Below are 17,964 nucleotides of genomic sequence, written 5' to 3'. Positions count from 1 at the left end.
CCAACAATACAGGAGCACCCCACAGAGAAACACTCGGTCTGATAAACTGTTTCTCAAGCAACTCTTCCAATTGCTTCTTCAATTCACCCAACTCTGATACAGACATCCGATAAGGCGCAATCGAGATAGGACTTGTTCCCGGAACCAAATCAATTGCAAACTCAACTTCCCTCTCCGGCGGTAATTCGGTAATGTCGTCCGGAAAAACTTCTGGAAACTCTTGCACTACCGGCAAATCACCAACTCCTTTATCACTACTTTCCTTCAAGGAAGCAAACATCATGAACACACTAGCTTCACCATCCAAGGACTTCTTCACTTGCTCCGTGGTCAAGAACTTCCCACCTTCCTCAGCCACCGGCTTAGAAAACGTTACACTCTTGGTTAAACAATTAATGTTAACACCAAAAGTCAACATCCAATCCATACCAAAAATTACGTCCATATGCTTCAATGGAAGACACACAAGATCCAACTCAAAATCCACGTTACCAAAACTGACAGGACACTTAGCACATACTAAGGAAGTAGTCACCGAACCACTAGCCGGGGTATCGATAACCATCCCTCGCGACAACGGAGTCACAACCAAACCCAAACGCTCAACACAACTAGCCGCAATAAAAGAATGTGTAGCACCAGTATCAATAATTGCAATCAAAGGAGTACTATTGATAAAACACATACCTCGGATGAGATTATCCGGATGCTCCACCTCTTCCGCATTTAATGCAAACACCTTCCCCGCCGCCTTCTTCGGCTTGGTACACTTAGTACTAAGATGACCCTCTTCACCACAGTTGAAACAAGTAATATACTTCTTGCACTCAAATGCCTTGTGACCCTTCTGTCCACACCTGTAGCAACTATCACCCTTGCGACAATCACTAGAGTAATGACCCAAGATTCCACACTTGTAGCATCTCACATCAGCAACATTCGGCTTAGAGCCTCCACCAGATTCCCTCTTCTTTCCTTTGTCCTTGTTGTACGGCTTCCCAAATCCATGACTCTTTCCTTTCTTCTCATTCATCGCCTTATAATGATTCACCTTGACCTTTCCAGCTTCATCAAACATGCGACACTTATGCACCAAACTATCAAAGTCTCGGATCTCCTGAATACACATGTACTGATAGATATCGGGCCTCAAACCGCTCTCGAACTTCACACACTTAGAGACCATAGCATCCTCCGCATTGATGTACGGACAAAACCTCGAAAGCTCTTCAAACTTTGCAGCATACTCAGCCACTGAACGATTCTCTTGCTTCAAGTTCAAGAACTTAACTTCCTTCTTAGTCCTCAAATCCTCAGGAAAGTACTTCCTCAAAAACTTAGTCTTGAACCTAGCCCAAGTCACAGTTCCACCAGTCTCAAGCCTTCCCTTAGCATTGGTCCACCAATACTCAGCCTCTTCAGCAAGCATGTGAGTAGCCAGTCTGACCTTCTGATCCTGACTAGTCACCATAGCATGAAAGATCCTCTCCATGGCTTGCACCCATGCCTGAGCTCCATCTGGATCATATCTACCTTTGAATGTCGGTGGACTGTTTCGCAAGAAACGATCCGCTCCTCCGCCTCACCAGGATCACGATGACCAACCGCCTCCTGCTCATTAGCCTGAGCCAACACCTGAGCCATCGAAGCCAAAGCCTGCGCAATCGCCGCATCATCTCTACCACCAGCCATCTCACTTCTACACCAAAACCAAACCAACAGATAAGGACAACAGCACAACAAACAAGTATCGAAGGTAACTCATTACCGTTCGTATACCAACAGGAAAAATCAACCAACGAATACTAGTCTACTAGTCCAATAGTCCGGACAAGACTAACCAGGCTCTGATACCAACTTGTAACACCCTATTTCTATTAAGCGGTAAAACGCGCGAATACATCAGAAATATTCTAGAAATAGATGCTACGTCTCCGAATAACCACAATTCATACATGCATAAGGATCATGTTACAACACATAGCAGCGGAACAACATATAATTCATAAACAATCTCTGGATCTCCAAACTAAATACAAATGTATCATCCAAATCTCAAATAACAGAATATCTCAACAACTCCGAAATACAAAGTCAAATAAACAACATGCAAAGACTATCCTAGATCAGAGCCCTAATCTAGACACTTTGCATGAAAAAGAGGAACTCCACTCCTCGGCATCAACAAGCAACAACTAAGCATCCTGCACTCCATCTACCCGTCCATACGGAAAGGTAGGTGGTAAACCACTGAGGGTTAGCCTTACATCATCATAATCCACTTAAAATTAACAAGAAACTTTGAGAATGAAAGATACATTTAAGAACGATGAATAACAAACTACACACATATTCACAAGTATTCTTAACATTCACATCGTTCAATATCAACATCTCAAATTCATATCCACAAGTGTATCATACACACATCACAAAATCAACCATCTTAATCAACAATTAACAAATTCAATCATCATTCGCAACTCAAACGTATTTCAATTCACCAACAAGTATGCAATGGCTCTAGACTCATCTAGATGCATGTGGTACCAATTCTCCTCAAGGTCGTCACCCATGATGCAACAAAAACATCATTATCAACGGCTATAGTCAACGACAATATGGACATAACATCCAACACGACATATGATGCATGAACATATGACTCAATTCACTATGCATATGTTCACAACAATTCAACGGCTATAATCAACGGCTATAAGTCAACGGCTATAATCATCATTTGACTATATCATATAGTTCATATCTCCACATAGTTCCTTACATTCCAAATAAAAGAACAATTACAACATATGATCACAAACATCATATTCATCACCTAACAACCATTCATACATCATCTCATAATCATATCAATCTAATCATAGAGGGTTCATAAGCAATTGGCCCTCAATGATCATTTTCAATCAAGTTCGTCTCAAAAATCACAATATTGAAAATAATTGAGCACCTAAGCCAAAACCAAGTAAACGAGTTCAATTGCCTATGCCATGTATCCTCTCAAGTCACACATATGTGCAGTAGAGATTACATAAGCATTTCATCGGCCAAATACGATGAATTCATAAAAATCACAAAGTTCGTCTCACCGAAACACTTTTCAAGAAATTTTCCATTGTCTAAGTAAAACAAGTTAAATCCCTCACATCATAGTTTAAATACTACTAAACACCTTAATTGAACTCATAAAATATAAGTTTGAAGTTTGGAACCAATCCATAAGGTTTGGGTAGACTTAAGAGTAGTTATGCGGAATTTTTGTAAAATTTCACCAAGACCACCTTGGAGTATTTGCCTCATAACTCAAAAATCAAGAATCATTTTCAAGTCAAACCAAATCCATTGGAAAGCTAACAAAATTATCTACAACTTTCATGTTTACACCGAAAGCCAATTCAAAACAGAAACGAGGGAAAAAGACGCAAGAACGTGAAATAGGGGATGCTGCCACTGTGCAGCTCGCCGTGGCGAGTAAATCTACTCGCGAGGCGAGTAAGCTCACAGGGAGCACCTCCTGCTCGCCTCCAACTCGCCTCCCACTCGCTGTGGCGAGTTGGGACAGTCCTGTTACGAGAAAAACTCACTTTTTCACCCCAAAACCCCAATTTTGACTTCCCAAAGCTCAAATTTGATCCCAAAGTTTGTTTAAACATTTCTAAACATGAAAAGACACTCAAAATCATGTAAAACTTGCATCAAAACATCCTTACAACAAAAATCATCATTTGACCCATTTCTCATCAAACTTCAAACAAAACAACACAAAGTCATATCAAACTCTCCAATTATGATTACCCAATGTTTTAATCATCAACAACAACATCTCTCAACAACAACAGCAGCTAAACATCATGAATTCATCAACAATTCATCACAACAACACTTCATATCATCATTTTTAGACAAAAATGCAAAGCATACATATAACCACAACTTAAGTATGTAATTTCATCATCAACAACTCAATTAACATTTAATTTACATACCCAAACATTGCATCAAAACATGAACACGAATTTACAATCAATTAGGTTCAATTCATCAATTTCATAAAATGGGTAAAAAGAAAAAGAGATGAATTATGGTTGAAACCTAACGCTCTTACCTCTAGCACCAAGATTCTCTAACCCAAGCTTCAATTTAGCTCCTAGATGATGAATCCCTCTTGCCTCTAACCCTTGCACTTGTTCTTCTCTCTAGCCTCTATCTCTTCTCTTCTCAAATGAAAAATGAAATGAAAATGTTGTAACCCTATCTCTTCTCACTAACATTAGCTTATAAAGGCTCACTTAATGGGCTTATCTCACAAACCTTAATGGGCCTAACCCATTTCTAATTCAACCTCAAAAATGTTACTACTCACTTACCGGTAAAATATAACACTAATGGTCACTTAACGGTAATTAAAATAATTACTACACCCTCTCTAGTAACTTGGTAAAATAATAACTTCCACTAAACACTAAAAAAAAAAAATAACTTTCTGCAAAATTACAAAATTGCCACTGCCCTCAAAATGACCAAAATGCCCCTAAGTCCAAAATGACTAAAATACCCTTCTAACACCGAATTCTACGATTCCCAACCAAAAATACACACAGAGGCAAATAATCACATAAGAGCACATATAACACACATAAATAAATAATAAAATAAAACTAGCGAAAATCGGGCTGTTACATACTTGAAACAAAACCTTCAAAGAGACATGTTGTTTTCAATTGCATTGCCATGATTAATCTTTTTATTGCCGCTATGTCCATTGCCTTTTGCTTGAGGACAAGCAAGGATTCAAGTGTGGGGGAGTTTGATGAGTCTATATTTAGTCTATTTTTATGCGTTATTTAGTTTCGTTTTAATTAGATTTAGTTTTATTTTATTTAAATATTATTTCCTTTTTGAACTATTTTACTTCAATTGCATATTTTATATTTCAGGAACAAATATTGGATGGAAGGTGTCTTGGAGCAAGAGAAAGGAGTTTGGAGCTGATTTGGAGCAAAAATACGAAAGATTCGGAAGAAAAATATAAAGCCCCCAAGTCAGAAGCTTGGCACGGCCCGTGCCACCTCCCAGGACTGCTTTTGCTGCTTTTGCTTGAAGGCCAAGTTACCCTATTTTAGTTTTACCGGAATGCCCTTATAGTTGCTTAGATTTTAAGTCAATTGTAAAGCTATAAATAGAGTATCTCTCCATCACAAATATTCATCTTTTGTTCTTGGAAATAATATGTGACAATTGTTTCTTTGAATAAAAGTTCACTTTTATTTTATTGTTCTTTTATTTTATGTTCTTCTTCCTCTTCTTCTCCATATCTACAATGAACGTTAGTGAGTAGATTTCTTTGTCTTGGGATTGTTGGATAAGTCTAATGACGTAATCCGGATCAAGCCAAGCCTTAAACCATAATTTTATGTAACCCTAATTTCTAATCTAAATTCACCGCTTTAACATGAATTAACCATTATCAAACTGTGGAAGCGAACGCGGAGGGTTTGATAATTGTTAATTCATTATCTCAAATATCAATTCATAAAGCGAACGCGGAACTTTGATATTCGAACAAGTGAATTTAGACAAGGTTTGCGAAACATGAGAATAGTCTAGCAAACCTTGAGACATATAAAGTTTCGATCTTCAAGGGTCCCAAAGGCAATCACCCATGAGAATAGGTGTGGTTGTTGGAGGGATACACTCACTGACTTCGAGAGAAGCTTTGATACGCTTAAGAGAAACTTGTCTTTAGAAATTGGGACTAACGTAAGATTATAAGTTTAAGGGTTTGCTTGCGAAGGATTTGTCATTAGGATGAACCAATAATCCCAAGGCTCCTTTTATCTTATTATTGTTATTTTCTCTTATTTAAAAACCCCCTATTTTATAATCTTTCTTCTTTTCTAATCATTCTCTAAAAGTTAATCGAATTCATAACTCCCTAGCGGAACGATACTCTTTTACTACTATTACTTCGATAGACCGTGCACTTGTGGTTTGGCCTATCACCCCCTCGAGGGAGATCCTTTCCGAATGATCTCTAGTCTATCATCTAGTTTACGGTAAGCCACATCGCATCACCCGCATGTGCAGAGGATGCCTACCCTACACATGATGAGTCTATATTTAGTCTATTTTTATGCATTATTTAGTTTAGTTTTATTTAAGATTTGATTTGATTTTATTGCAATTTTATTTCCTTTTTGAATCTTTTTACTACAATTGCATATTTTATATTTCAGGAACGAATATATGATGGAAGTTGTCTTGGAGCAAAAGAAAGGAGTCTGGAGAAAATTCGGAACAAAAATACAAAGATACAGAGACAAAAATATGTCTCCCACAAGTCAGAAGCTTGGCACGGCCCGTGCCAACATGTGGCACGGCCGTGCCACCCTCCATATGCCCTTTTGCTGCTTTTCTTCAAGCCCAAGTTACTATGTTTTAGTTTTACCGAATAGCCCTTGTAGTTGCTTAGATTTTAAGTCAATTGTAAAGCTATAAATAGAGTAGCTCTCCATCATAAACATTCATCTTTATTCTTGGAATCAAATAGTGACAATTGTTTTCATAATAAAGTTCCTCTTTTATTTTATTTACTTTCTTGTTATTTTATTGCTTTCTCTCTTCTTCCCCCATGTCTACAATGAACATGAGTGAGTAGACTTCTCTTGTATTGGGATTGTTGGATAAGTCTAATGACGTAATCCGGATCAAACCAAGCCTTAAACCTTAATCTTATGTAACCTTAATTTCTAATCTAGATTCACCGTTTTAACATGAATTAACCATTATCAAATTGTAGAAACGAAAGTGGAGGGTTTGATAATTGTTAATTCATTATTCCAAATATCAATTCATAAAACGAAAGTGAAGTTTTGATATTCGAACAAGTGAATCGAGACAAGGATTGCGAAACATGAAAATAGTCTAGCAAACCTTGAGACATATAAAGTTTCGAGCTTCAAGGATTCCAAAGGCAATCACCCATGAAAATAGGTGTGGTTGTTGGAGGAACACACTCACTGAGACCGAAAGGAGATGTGATAGGCTAAAGAGAAACTTGTCTTTAGAAATTAAGGCCAACGTAAGGTTATAAGTTTAAGGCTTGTTTGTGAAAGATTCGTTATTACGATGAACCAATGATCCCAAGGCTTCTTTTTGTTATTGTTATTTACTTCAACCAACTGAACCTCCTCTTTTATAAACTTTCTCTTCCTCTAATCATTCTCTTAAAGTTAATTGAATTGAACAACTCCCTAGCGGAACGATACTCTGTTTTACTACTACTTCGATAGACCGTGCACTTGCAGTTTGACCTATCAAGTTTTTGGCGCCGTTGCCGGGGAGTTAACTAATTTAATTAACTTTTTCTTAGTGATTAGAATTCTCTTCTTTTTCTTTTTCTTCTTTTACTTTTTTCTTTTCTTTCTGTTATCGTTAGCTTCTTGGGTTCTCAATTTTTTATGCGAAGATCCAGAAATCGAGTGATACTCATTCCCGAGATCGAAAGGTTTTTGCATAAAAGAAAGAGAGACGCACGAAATAACACTGCCTGATCGCACTCTCAAAGAGTATGCAACGCCCTCTATGGCTGAGCCACAAGCTGTTATTGTGTACCCAACGGTTGAGGATGACAACTTTGAAATCAAGCCTGCCCTACTTAACTTGGTGCAGCAAAATCAGCTTTCGGGATCCCCCACCGAGGATCCCAATCTTCACATCTCTGTTTTCCTACGAATTAGTGGAACCCTAAAGGAGAACCAAGAGGCCGTAAGTCTTCACCTCTTTCCCTTTTCCTTAAGCGATAGAGCTAGCGCTTGGTTCCATTCCCTTGAAGTCGGTTCCATTACTTCATGGGATCAAATGAGGCAAGCATTCATTGCCCGATTCTTCCCCCCTCTAAAACTGCCAAACTAAGGGACCAAATCACACGGTTCAATAAAAAAGATGGGGAATCTCTATATGATGCGTGGGAGCGGTTCAAGGAATTGCTTAGACTTTGACCCCACCATGGTTTAGAGAAGTGCTCATAGTCCACACCTTTTATAATGGCTTGTTTTATACCACTAAGATGTCTGTTGATGCAGCTGCAGGTGGAGCTCTAATGAACAAGAACTACACGGAGGCATATGCCTTGATTGAAGACATGACTCAAAATCATTACAAATGGACCGACGAGAGAGCCATCGCTAGTTCTTCATCCTCCAAAAAGGAGGCAGTATGTACGAAGTCTCTAACTATGATCACCTTGCTTCTAAGATTGATGCACTAACCCAAAAATTTGAAAAATTAAATGTTAGTGCTGTCACTTCTGCTTCTACATCTCCTTCTTGTGAAATTTGTGGTATAACTGGTCATGTTGGTGTTGATTTCCAACTAGGTAGTGCTATTAGTGGTGTTGAGAAAATGAACTACGCTCAATACAACCAAGGGATGAGACAAAATCAAAACTTTTACAAAAATCAAAATCCCTATGGACAAGTAGCACCACCTGGCTATGCAATCAACCAGAGAGTCGCTCAGAAATCCAATTTGGAAATTTTGTTGGAAAATTCTATCGCCGACCAAAATAAGCAGCTTCAAGAACTTAAAAACCAAACCGGATTTCTAAACGATTCTCTTTCCAAACTCACCACCAAAGTTGATTCTATTGCTACTCACTCTAAGATGCTTGAAACCCAAATTTCGCAAGTGGCCCAACAAGTGGCCACCCTTTCTCAAACACCGGAGTCTTTCCTGGTCAAACCGAAGCCAACCCTAAAGCCCATGTCAATGTTATTTCTTTCGGGGGTAGTAAGTTAGGAGAAACTATTGCTAAGGTTAAAAACATGGGGAAAGAAAGTGTCAAGCTTTTAGGTGATGAAACTGTGAAACCACTTGATGAGAACAAAACTCCATCCCCTTTAAATCTTGCTAAGCTTAACTTGGAGGGTAAATTTAAAAAAATTATGAATATACTTAGGAAAATTTGCATTAAACTTCCTTTTGCAGAAGCTTTGTCTCGGATGCCTCTATATGCTAAGATTTTAAAGAAATTTTTTTCAAAGAAAGAGACTATAGAGCATGATGAGACAATAGCCTTGGCTAAGGACGCTAGTGCAATCATTCAGAAGACACCCTCTAAGCTTAGAGATCCAGGTAGCTTTGCGATACCTTGTGAAATTGGGAATGAAACCATAAACAAAGCCTTGTGTGACTTAGGAGCTAGTGTTTGTTTGCTGCCTTTGTCCCTCTTTAAGAGGATGGGAATAGGAGAGTTGAAACCTACCGAGATAGTGTTAAAGTTAGTTGATCGTTCTACCATGAAACTAGCCAGATTCGTTGAGGACATACCTGTTAAGATAGAAGGGATATACATCCCAACTGATTTTGTGGTCATTGACATTGAAGAGGACGATGACGTCCACATAATCCTAGGTAGACCTTTCCTCGCCACTGCGGGAGCTCTTGTTGATGTTAAAAATGGTAGGATTGTCTTTCAAGTGGGTGATAAAATGGTAGGCTTTGAGTTGGAAAATGTTATGAAAGGTCTTTCTCTTTACTCTTGTTGCGTGCTTGAAGATCATGATGTGAAAGAACGTTTCATAGCGTCATCTACACAACATGATCTCTTTGATCCATTCTAAGGACTCTTTCTAACCGTCAAGCTAATGACTTTAAACGAGCGCTTTGTGGGAGGCAACCCACGCATTTATTTGCTTTATTTTGTTTGTTTTTCTTTGTTTTAAGTGTTTTGTAGGTAATTGTCGGAGTATGATTCGAGAAAGTTGAAAATTTTTGAAGCCCCTGTGTCCAGAAGGTTGGCACGGTCCGTGCCAAGGGTGGCACGGCCGTGCCCGACTTCTTGTTGCCTATAACCACAATTTTTCTCTTCTTCTTCATTCATTCTCAAAATTAAACCTCTCTCTACCTTCAAACTTCTCTCTAAAACCTCCATAACCATCACACCTCAAACGTTCATATCTCCATCAAAACTCCACCAAATTAATCCAATTCTTCCACAAATCAATCCCAAACTCCATTCAAAACACAAACCGCCAATCAAAAACAACTTTCATCCACCCAATCCCATAATTCACCAGACCCTATTCACTCAAAACCTAACCCAAAAACCACAAATCCTTAACCAAACTCCACAAATAAACTCATAAACCTTACTCAAACATAAAACCCAACCCTAAACCAATCCTTTCCACCATAAATCTTCCAAAACCCTAACCTTCAACCAATCCACACAAAAGTCAACCTAAGGTCAATGGCTTCAAGAAGAAGTGGCAAGGAACCAGCAAGATCTTCCGGAGGACCCCCTCCAAAGAGGCAAACACAAGTCAAGAATCATGGAATCCAGTTCAAAGACAACAAGCAAAGGGACATGTACAAAACTCTAATCTCTAAACCTTTGCATCCTTCTAGATATCCTGATTCTCATACTTTAAATGTGCTAGAGCTTAGAGATGATGTTTATAGGCTGATAGGAAGGCTAGGTTGGACTGATATGTTGAAACCTATGAAGGGTTATGAGAATTTTACCTATGAGTTTTTGAGTTCCATTATTTTTACTAAAGATAGGCTGAATTTTGATAACCCTAATCATAGAGTTTCTTTTAGGCTAATGAATATTGATTATGATATGTCTCTACATCACTTTTGTGATGCCTTAGGCTTTGCAAACGAGGGGTATATCCATGATCATTGGGATCCTAGTCTAAAGCCGGATGCCTATCATCCCGCTTCCTTTTGGGAACGCATCACCGGCCTTACAACCTTCGTCACTAGAGCCAATAAAGCTAGCAACATTCACAACCCCGTACTTAGGTACCTTCAAAGGGTAATGGCTTGCACTATTTGGGGTAGAACCGAGCTAGGGAACACTAGAACCGATGAGCTCTTCATATTGTGGGCAATGCTCTATAACCACCCTGTCAACACTTGTTTCTATTTGATTGACTACCTAGACTTCGTAGGTACTAGACCAGCCGGTAAAGGAGACATAGTGGTGGGTGGCATCATTACATACATAGCTAGGTGTTTTGGAGTGGTTCCATTAGCCTAAAACCTTAATCTTTTTGAATCTTTCACTATTTATAAGTTCAAGACAAGGAAAGATACTCTCTTCCCTAAATAATCTAATGCGGGGTTCATCCATGACTCTTGGAATCAAGCTATAAAGCCGGAACAATATGACCCTGCTAGCTTTTGGAAACGCATCACCGGTTTAAATCAATATGTTTCACGTAACAACAAGGCTAGTAACATTCACAATCCAGTGCTTAGGTACCTCCAAAGAGTGATGGCTTGTACCATTTGGGGTAGGAAAGAAGTAGGAACATGTAGGACAGATGAACTCTTCATGCTTTGGGCTATACTTAATAATAATCCCGTGAATACTTGTTTTTACATGCTTGATTACCTTGCCTCCATATGAGCTAAGCCTAATTATGTAGCTGATATAGTGGTGGGTGGTGTTATTACATTCATTGCTAGGAAGTTTGGAGTAAGTGAGGAGGAGGGGATTAATCAAATTGAGGGCAACAATAGGCTTAACATAGAGACACTAATCTCTATGAAAATAATCAAACTTCATCCACCCATGCAATATGCCCTTAAACTCAATGTACCTATTCTATTTTTGCTTCCTAACCCATCTCGTACTAACACCGAGGTGGAGGAAAATTTGATGTATGTTGATAATGAACAGGTACATGAAGAGCAAAATCTTGATGAAGGAGAAGGTGCTCACTCGCACCATGAGGGAGAGCACCATGACCAAGAAGCCGGTGAGCTAAACGACAATGAAAGATGGGCATGGATGCGCACCGAGGTTGAGAGGATAAGCACCGAGCAACAAAGGCAAGGTGTTGAAATCTCTGGACTAAGGAATGATGTCCAAAGGGGCAACCGCTTAACACAAGAAAACAATGAGATGCTCCGCCAGATGATGCAACACCTTCATCTCCAAGGTCCTCCTTATGGACCTCAATAAATTGTTAGCTTTCCTCTTCCTCTCTACCGTTATCTCTTCTTCTCCTTCTTCTTCCCCTTCTACTCTTTCTTCTTCTTCTTCTTCTTCTTCTACTTCTTCTTCTTTTCTTTTAATTTTCTTTTCTTTTGAATCATTGAGGACAATGCTTCCCCTAAGTGTGTGTGTGTGTGTGTGGGGGGGGGGGGGGGGGGGGGGGGCTAATAAAGTGTCTAGAGTCGTAGTGTTCCAAACTCCCTTGAACTTTATTCCTCTGTTTTGTTTTCTTAGCAAAAGGCATGGTTAAGTAGCTTGTTTTTAATGGAAATCATGGCATAAATTTTTTTGTTGTCTTCTCTTAAAAATGTTGTTTCTTGTACGTGAAAGTGATTTCTTGTGTTTCTTGTGTTCTTGCTATACCCACATCTTGTTTTATTGTGAAAAATTCTCCAATGAGAAAAGCACTCAGTTGCAATCCTTGAGTAAATATATGAATAGGTATTTTAAGGAGCACGTTCTATCTTTAGTGTTAACTTAGACCCTTAAAAGTCTTTAGAGTAAAAGTAGTATAAGTTTGTGTGGGAAATAATTAATGAGCTTTATTGTTATATTTATAAATTGTTAAACTAAAATGGGGCGGGAGAATGCACCAACATGTGGGGGAAAGGACAATCCCTAACTTCCTAATTGTGGTGGTGACTCCCTATTTGAGCTTAAGTTCCAAATCCCTCAAAAGAGGAAATAAATTCGTCAAAGCTAGGGGGAAAGGACACCCTCTCCAAAAAGACTTCCTACGCGGAGATGAATACAAAAATTTTGCAGCATTACTTAGGGTGATCTTGAATCTAGGGGGAAAGGACATCCCCTCCAAAAAGACTTCCTACGAGGATAGATAGCCCCTAAGCAATCTGCAACCCCTTGTGCTTAAATTGTTAAATTAATTTTAAATAAATTCCCATCTCTCTTATATGAAATGAAGAAAGGACTTTTCTCGGTTACTTTAGCATTAAGGATAGAACCTATTCCTTATAATATCTGTCTTATACAGGAGCAAGAAAAGGGTTGGACTGCACACACACACACACACACTTACTTAAGACTTGATGTTGGGTTGAATAGGTTCATAAGGAATGCTTGGGATTGTGATTAGTGTACTTTGAAATTAAACCTTAGGAGAGGCATGAGTTTTTCAATTGTGTTGCCATGTTTAATCTTTCTTGTTGCTGCTATGTCTATTGCCTTTTGCTTGAGGACAAGCAAATATTCAAGTGCGGGGGAGTTTGATGAGTCTATATTTAGTCTATTTTTATGCATTATTTAGTTTAGTTTTATTTGAGATTTGATTTTATTGCAATTTTATTTCCTTTTTGAATCTTTTTACTACAATTGCATATTTTATATTTCAGGAACGAATATATGATGGAAGGTGTCTTGGAGCAAAAGAAAGGAGTCTGGAGAAAATTCGGAACAAAAATACAAAGATACGGAGACAAAAATATGTCTCCCACAAGTCAGAAGCTTGGCACGGCCCGTGCCAACATGTGGCACGGCCGTGCCACCCTCCAGATGCCCTTTTGCTGCTTTTCTTCAAGCCCAAGTTACTCTGTTTTAGTTTTACCGAATAGCCCTTGTAGTTGCTTAGATTTTAAGTCAATTGTAAAGCTATAAATAGAGTAGCTCTCCATCATAAACATTCATCTTTATTCTTGGAATCAAATAGTGACAATTGTTTTCATAATAAAGTTCCTCTTTTATTTTATTTACTTTCTTGTTATTTTATTGTTTTCTCTCTTCTTCCCCATGTCTACGATGAACATGAGTGAGTAGACTTCTCTTGTCTTGGGATTGTTGGATAAGTCTAATGACGTAATCCGGATCAAACCAAGCCTTAAACCTTAATCTTATGTAACCTTAATTTCTAATCTAGATTCACCGTTTTAACATGAATTAACCATTATCAAACTGTAGAAACGAAAGTGGGGGGTTTGATAATTGTTAATTCATTATTCCAAATATCAATTCATAAAACGAAAGTGGAGTTTTGATATTCGAACAAGTGAATCTAGACAAGGATTGCGAAACATGAAAATAGTCTAGCAAACCTTGAGACATATAAAGTTTCGAGCTTCAAGGATTCCAAAGGCAATCACCCATGAAAATAGGTGTGGTTGTTGGAGGAACACACTCACTGAGACCGAAAGGAGATGTGATAGGCTAAAGAGAAACTTGTCTTTAGAAATTAAGACCAACGTAAGGTTATAAGTTTAAGGCTTGTTTGTGAAAGATTCGTTATTACGATGAACCAATGATCCCAAGACTTCTTTTTATTATTGTTATTTACTTCAACCAACTGAACCTCCTCTTTTATAAACTTTCTCTTCCTCTAATCATTCTCCTAAAGTTAATTGAATTGAACAACTCCCTAGCGGAACGATACTCTCTTTTACTACTACTTCGATAGACCGTGCACTTGCGGTTTGGCCTATCAACACACATGCAAAAATCAAATTTTTTAACGGGACAACTTTGCTCCAAATAATATTATGAAAATCATTCTGATGTAACGTCTCCACCATCGTGAATGTCATATTTGTGACACCTTAAACCACAAAATAAGATATATCAAATTTGTATTAGTTTCTGTAACATTTGCAGTGAATGAAATTGAAGTTTTTCAAAAATACTTTTTTAGAAACGGTCAAGAATATCACATTTACACAAAACAGATACTTACAAATTCGCATAACTTAAAAAGTGTTTCAATTTAGACCTTTAATAAAAAAATGACTTTACAAAAATATAGCTTGAAAATAGAGCAATTCTTAGTTGGTCACGTCACGTGACCAACACATTGCATTTGGAAGTAATGATTTTTACAACATTCATCATTCATTATACATAGAACTATGAAAGTCTTTCAATACATTGCTACAATGACTTTCAAAATCTCTAAGCTTCAACTGAGACATGTGGTTACATGCGTCATTGCAAGTGCCAAACATGGACAACGAAGTATAAATAATTTGAAATCATGTTAAAGGTAATAAAACATGCAGAATAAACACGTACACATATGGAAACATTGTCACGTATATCAAACACAACAACACAGAGTCCTCGTGAGCTTAGATCAGTGAGTATGAACAATGCATAAAATATACAAGGTCTGGGGTTCGAATCCCGGCCACCACAAAAAAAAACACAACAACACAGAGACATTTGTCATATTATAGAAACAATTAAAATACATGGCAACAACATGGAATTTCACGTGAAAACAATAGTTAGGATCTGGTATTTACAACCATGTCGTAGTCCCCAACAATGTCAATTAATGTGAGGACCTTTTATGTGTGTTCGTTTAATCCCGGGTCTCCAACTAGATCAATAGTAAAAAAAATAAAATAAAACCTCAATCAAAATGATGCATCCATAAAGAGAAATGCTTGAACTCTTCTTACTAAGATAATTGCAACTAGTAAAATAGTTATTTGACACAAATATTTATCTCCTAATACAGTAAAAAAAAAATATAATGATTTTTAATAGAAAATTGTTGTTGACACATTGCATAAGGCTGTGCCACACGAGTAATTTACCTAAATACCCCTCGGTAGTTAACTGCCGAGGAAATATGAAACCGGCTGCAGTTAACTACCGAGGAAAACCTCATCAGTTAAGTACCGAGGCGTCCTGAAGCCATAAAATGGCAGAACCTGTTGAGGCAGAACCTGTTACATGTGTTTTTACACATTGTAAACACATTGTTTCAATGCCAAACCATAAAGCTAATCAAAGAAAATTACCAACATAATTGAAATTGAAAATATGATACGGAAACAAACAATTGTCATAAAAAAAATGTCATCGAAACAAAGTAACAACAAATGTCATGAAAATACAAACAAAACGGCCAAATGTCATGAAAATAAACACCAAGTCCTAAAAATATATCCTAAACATAAAATACTAGTAGTCCTAATCCTACTACTGGTCTTGGTTCTGCTGATGCTGCTGGTGCCTCCTCCTCGGTCTCTGGGCTCTCCTCCTGGTAATGATCGGCGCGATCTGCTGCCTAACATCATGCAAGGCCGCATACAACTGCTGAGGGGTCATGCTCATCACCTCCTGACCCAAAAACGCATCCGCATGGGCAACATCGCCGCTAACCATGTCATAGGTATCAGACGAGCTTCTCGCCTCGTACCGCTCCCACTGCTCTGCAACGATCTGCTCCTCATTTGGAGGCCTCAGAATATCTCCCGGAAGAAGTGGCAAAATCTGAGGGTGAGACACAACGGTGTACCATCGTACATAGCCATCTGCCATACGCCATGTATGCTCTCCTGCATGCTCACCCCAATCAGCCGCCTTAAGCGTGTGAGTGCGGAAGTCGACGAAGGCCTGCACAATCTCAGCTTGTGATATATAGCTCTACAATATCAGAAGGATGTCTAGGGACGGACTGGACGTATCCGTACTGCCTCAATACCCTCTCGGGAAAGTGACAGTACACCATACGATCACCGCACATAATCCAGCCTGAATACCAGAATACCTCCTCGAAAGCCTAGAACTCCCTGTGCCCTTCGTTCGGCCTCCTACATACGTCATCAAACGTAATACAATCAAGCAATGACCGATACGTGACCCCCTCTCCATGACCCTTCTGAAGCGTCCACCTCGCCACAACCGGTAAGTTCTCAACATAGTCGGGGTTTGGATCAACAACATAAAACTTAGGAAAGTGCGCCAAAAACCATGCCTGCACAAACCATACAAATCACATTTATAAATAATTACGCATGGAAAATATAACAAAAAAATAATAGTTAACAAAAAAAAATTAAAGTTAACAAAAAAATAAAATTTAAATTTAAATTTTCTTACAGTGAGCAGTGTCACGCTTCCCCCAAGTTGTCTGTCTCCGGGAAAACAGGCCTTAACTAACTCATTATACAGGTATGCAAGTGTCATCCCTCCCCACGAATAATTACGCATCCCCGCGTAGCCGTCCTCCATGGTCGTCAGATAGACCAATTCGATGCGTTTGTTGCTTCTATCCCCAAACAACAAGCATCCAACCAAGTAGAGAAGGTAACATCTCACAAAATATTTCCTAACCCTCTCCAACTCCTCCATCTCCTCTGGATCCTCAGTCTACGCTAATATGTTAGCCCTACCAAGGTGCGTCGTATAGAACTCCTTCAGCTTTGGATAACTAATGTACCCATCATACTCTCTATTGCAGATTTTCTCTGCCTCCTGCTTCGACGCACCCAAGTGATTCATCAGTAGTGCCTCTCCCTCCGATCTCAACATCTTCTTTCGGTGGCCCAACATCCGCCCTTCAATCGGGACATGCATAAGTCATGCGACATCGTCCAAAGTCACAGTCATCTCCCCCATGGGCATGTGAAAAGTGCTGGTCTCAGGATGCCACCTCTCGCATAGAGTCATCAACAAAGCGTGAGGCACAGTGGCGTAGCCCAAGAAAACCAAATCATGTAAACCGCTCTCCCTAAGCGGACCCCAAAACCACTCAGCATTCTCGTTTGGACGTCCGAGACTCAAAATCTTAGCGCCATGATTAATTGGTTTTACACAACACTTCTTGTGGCACTGAAATAATAGAAAAATAAACATAGTTTAAACAATGTAAACATTTAACTAATATAAATAAAAATCACAAATTTAATTTGCCGCACATATTTTTAATTTAAGACATAACACATTTAAAACTTAAAAAACACATACCAAAAACAATTTAAATCATAATTAAACATAAAAAAAAAACAATAAAAGTTGAATAAAAGAAAATATAAAGATAATAATTAAACATAAAGAAAAGAATTAAAAAAAACACATATAAAAGTTGATATAATAATTAAACAAACACACATATAAAGAAAATAATTAAACATAAAGTAAAGAATTAAAAAAAACACATATAAAAGTTGATATAATAATTAAACAAACACACATAT

General features: G+C 38.3%; 1 protein-coding gene, 1 long non-coding RNA gene, 1 other non-coding gene and 1 pseudogene across 3 annotated transcripts; 1 reads left to right on the top strand and 3 right to left on the bottom strand.

The window, feature by feature from the left end:
• Nucleotides 1-1,999: 1,999 nt before the first annotated feature.
• LOC146934860 (uncharacterized) lies at nucleotides 2,000-4,687 on the bottom strand. The gene is made up of 2 exons (XR_015033051.1): nucleotides 4,127-4,687; nucleotides 2,000-2,215 (listed from the first exon to the last, which is right to left on the bottom strand). It is a non-coding gene; the product is annotated as an uncharacterized LOC146934860 (long non-coding RNA).
• Nucleotides 4,688-7,928: 3,241 nt separating this feature from the next.
• On the bottom strand, nucleotides 7,929-8,035 carry LOC146934859 (small nucleolar RNA R71). Its single transcript, XR_015033676.1, has one exon. It is a non-coding gene; the product is annotated as a small nucleolar RNA R71 (small nucleolar RNA).
• Nucleotides 8,036-10,273: 2,238 nt separating this feature from the next.
• LOC146934858 (uncharacterized) lies at nucleotides 10,274-13,665 on the top strand (annotated as a pseudogene).
• A 2,299-nt stretch (nucleotides 13,666-15,964) lies between these two features.
• LOC146934857 (uncharacterized) lies at nucleotides 15,965-16,511 on the bottom strand. Its single transcript, XM_085757475.1, has 2 exons — nucleotides 16,470-16,511; nucleotides 15,965-16,381 (listed from the first exon to the last, which is right to left on the bottom strand). The coding sequence occupies exons 1-2, from the start codon at nucleotides 16,509-16,511 to the stop codon at nucleotides 15,965-15,967; spliced, it is 459 nt and encodes a 152-aa protein (XP_085613601.1).
• Between the last annotated feature and the right edge of the window lie 1,453 nt (nucleotides 16,512-17,964).

This window comes from Medicago sativa, chromosome 3 (genome assembly GCF_051527215.1).
Source record: "Medicago sativa cultivar Bolivia chromosome 3, Bolivia_mono, whole genome shotgun sequence".
Classification (NCBI taxonomy): domain Eukaryota; kingdom Viridiplantae; phylum Streptophyta; class Magnoliopsida; order Fabales; family Fabaceae; genus Medicago; species Medicago sativa.
Note: the sequence above shows the minus strand (reverse complement) of the source record. Positions and strands in the feature narration are given on the sequence as shown.